Source organism: Cebus imitator, unplaced genomic scaffold, assembly GCF_001604975.1.
Source record: "Cebus imitator isolate Cc_AM_T3 unplaced genomic scaffold, Cebus_imitator-1.0 Scaffold297, whole genome shotgun sequence".
NCBI classification, from domain to species: Eukaryota; Metazoa; Chordata; class Mammalia; order Primates; family Cebidae; genus Cebus; species Cebus imitator.
The window spans coordinates 319,647-323,127 of NW_016107612.1; the positions used below are offsets into that span (position 1 = coordinate 319,647).

Genomic DNA, 3,481 nt, shown 5'->3' on the forward strand with positions numbered 1-3,481 from the left:
ACTTGGTGTTTTTTTTTTTTTTTCTTCAAAGATGGGGTTTCACCATGATGGCCAGGCTGGCCTTGAACTCCTGACCTCAGGTGATCCGCCCACCTCAGCCTCCCAAGTAGCTGGGAATTATTATTTATTTATTTATTTATTTATTTATTTAGTAGAGACGGGGTTTCACCATTTTGGCCAGGCTGGTCTCAAAGTGCTGACCTTGTGATTCACCCACCTTGGCCTCCCAAAGTGCTGGGATTACAGGCATGAGCCACTGCACCTGGCCTCTTGGTGAATTCTTTAAAAAATGGATGTTGTATGCATTTGTCTTTTTTTACTTAGAAAAAAATAAAGGTAAGGCCAGGTACAGTGGTTCACACCTGTAATCCCAGCGCTTTAGGAGGCAGAAATGGGTGGATCACTTGAGGTCAGGAGTTAGACCAGCCTGGCCATCATGGCAAAACCCTGTGTCTACTAAACATACAAAAAGTAGGCGGGGTGCCTGGCTATGGCTCATGCCTGTAATCCCAGCACTTTGGAAGGCCAAAGCAGGTGGATCATCTGAGGTCTGGAATTCAAGACTAGCCTGGCCAACATGGTGAAACCCCTTCTCTACTAAAAATGCAAAAAATTAGCCCCACATGGTGACTGTCGCCTGTAATCCTAGCTACTCGGGAGGCTGAGACAGGAGAATCACTTGAACCCAGGAGGCAGAGGTTGCAGTGAACTGAGATTGCGCCATTGCACTCCAGCCTGGGCAATAAGAGCGAAACTCTTAAATACAACAACAAAAAATAGAGACAGGGTCTCACTGTGTTGCTCAGGTTTGTCTCAAACTCCTGGTCTCAAGTGATCCTCCCACCACAGCCTCCTGAAGTGTCGTGATTGCAACACTTTGGCATGAGCCACTGCACGGCCACATTTGTCGTCTTTTTATACAGAATAGTTTGTACTCAGCAGGTGGTTGGAGTTAAACTGATAATCATCCTGTCATTTTAGCTGTACTTAAGCTTTGGGCTTCCCTTTCTGAATTCTCCCAGGGAACAGTTTGAACAATGCAGGAAGCATTTTGTCTTCTGGATTCCTTACTTGTATAGCCATTCAAATACCTAAAACATATATTCCATGATACAAGTGTGAGACGAAACTTCCTTGATTCTGAGGCAGTAACATAAAGAATAAAGTGAATACAAAGAGTCTTATAAATAGGTTGCAGATAGCATAGAAAGAGTCTGAAAATGAGAGGTGAATGATTCTTCTAAAACCTTAATTTTAAGTAAGTTCCCAGGTGCTGCTTCCAAAGGGTATAGTAGAAATTAACATTTTGAAATAGGTAAAATGAAAGTGTTACAAGTAATCTTACTAAAATGAAACTCTTTGGGTGAGTGGTTTATTTTTTTGAGATGGAGTGTCCCTCTTGCCCAGACTGGCGTGCAGTGGCCCGATGTTGGCTCACCGCAACCTCCACCTCCCTGGTTCAAGCACTTCTGCCTCAGCCTCCTGAGTAGCTGAGATTACAGGCATGTGCCACCACGCCTGGCTAACTTGTATTTTTAGTAGAAATGGGATTTCACCATGTTGGCCAGGCCTGTCTCGAACTCCTGACCTTGTGATCCACCCACCCAAAGTGCTGGGATTAGAGACGTGAGCCACCTCAGCCAGCCACTTACTTTCTCTTTTTTCTTTTTTGTCTTTTTTTTTTCCTTCCTAATTCTATTTCTTCCCTAGCCCCCTACCCCTCCACAGGTCCTGGTGTGTGATGTTCCCTTTCCTGTGTCCATGTGTTCTCATTGTTAACTCCCATTTGTGAGTGAGAATATGCGGTGTTTGGTTTTCTGTTCCTGTGTTAGTTTGTTGAGAATGATGGCTTCTGCTTTATCCAGATCACTGCAAAGGACATGAACTCATCCTTTTTTATGGCTGCATAGTATTCCATGGTGTATATGTGTTACATTTTCTTTTTCTTTTTCTTTTTTTTTTAAATAAAGATGGGGTTTCACCATGTTGGTCAGGCTGGTCTTGAACTCCCAACCTCAGGTGATCTGCCCACCTTGGCCTCCAAAGTGCTTGGATTACAGGCGTGAGCCACCACGCCTGGCTATATGTGTTACATTTTCTTTATCCAGTCTATCATTGATGGGCATTGGGTTGGTTCCAAGTCTTTGCTATTGCGAACAGTGCTGTAAGAAACATACTTGTGCATGTGCCTTTATAGTAAAATGATTTGTAATCCTTTGGGTATACACCTGGTAATAGGATTGCTGGGTCAGATGGTATTTTCTGGTTCTAGATCCTTGAGGAATCACCACACTGTCTCTCACAGTGGTCGAACTAATTTACACTCCCACCAACAATGTAAAATGTATTTTCATTTTATACTTGCCCTGCCTAATTGAGAAACTTGGTATCTTTTATCAACAGTGGTTAACCTATTTTACTATCTTTTTTTTGTTTGTTTAAGTGGGGAGCTATTTTACTCCTTTTTATTTTTATTTTATTTTTTTTGGGGACGGAGTTTCGCTCTTGTTACCCAGGCTGGAGTGCAATGGCGCGATCTTGGCTCACCGCAACCTCCGCCTCCTGGGTTCAGGCAGTTCTCCTGCCTCAGCCTCCTGAGTAGCTGGGATTACAGGCACGCACCACCATGCCCAGCTAATGTTTTGTATTTTTAGTAGAGACGGGGTTTCACCGTGTTGACCGGGATGGTCTCGATCTCTTGACCTCGTGATCCACCCGCCTCGGCTTCCCAAAGTGCTGGGATTACAGGCTTGAGCCACTGCGCCCGGTCCTACTCCTTTTTAAAGAAGTTTGAATAAAGAGCTGTTTTACTGTCTTTTTAAAGTCCTTCATAGCATTTTAGATACTAACATAGAGCCCTATTCTCTTCTAATGTTTTTTTTTTAAAGGCTAGTCAGGGGAAGCAATGGGAGTGGCAAGGAACAAAGAAATCTGCAACTAGTTGTGATCAGTTAGTTGTAAATACCACTGCACTTGGACCAGCCACCCATTTCCATTAATTTATAAATCTGGATGTGTGTGTGTATTTTTTTAAACAGGTGCCATGTTTCAGAACAGAGTAAGACCCCTGGTAAAGAAGAACTGAAGAAATTATACAGACACCAGATATAGCCTAATTAAAAAGAAAGCATTAACCTGCCTCTGAGGTGACTAAAGGGGAATAATGGTGATTTTGCGCCGGGCTCGGCCGCCTGCTTCCGCCCCAACCAGCAATGAATCTTGACTCGCTCTCGCTGGCCTTGTCTCAAATCAGCTACCTGGTGGACAATTTAACCAAGAAAAATTACCGAGCCAGCCAGCAGGAAATACAGCATGTGAGTAAACTAGCCAGAAAACAAGTGCCATTAAAGGAATAAGTAAACAGTGGGAAGAAAACCACAAATTTATGTGGGCATGTTGCATGAAAGGTAACTAACTTTTGCATATTATTTCAGGTGATTTCTCTCATCATCATCATCTGTAAAAGTGATCTTAGCCAATC

At 43.2% G+C, this 3,481-nt stretch overlaps 1 protein-coding gene across 1 annotated transcript in view; it reads left to right on the top strand.

The window, feature by feature from the left end:
• Window positions 1-3,481, top strand: part of CNOT1 (CCR4-NOT transcription complex subunit 1) — a 93,740-nt gene that overhangs the window by 15,338 nt on the left and 74,921 nt on the right. The window contains exon 2 of the mRNA XM_037729268.1: window positions 3,039-3,314. Coding sequence (XP_037585196.1) covers window positions 3,213-3,314 — 102 coding nt within the window. The 5' untranslated portion in view covers window positions 3,039-3,212. The remainder of the gene's footprint in view (window positions 1-3,038; window positions 3,315-3,481) is intronic.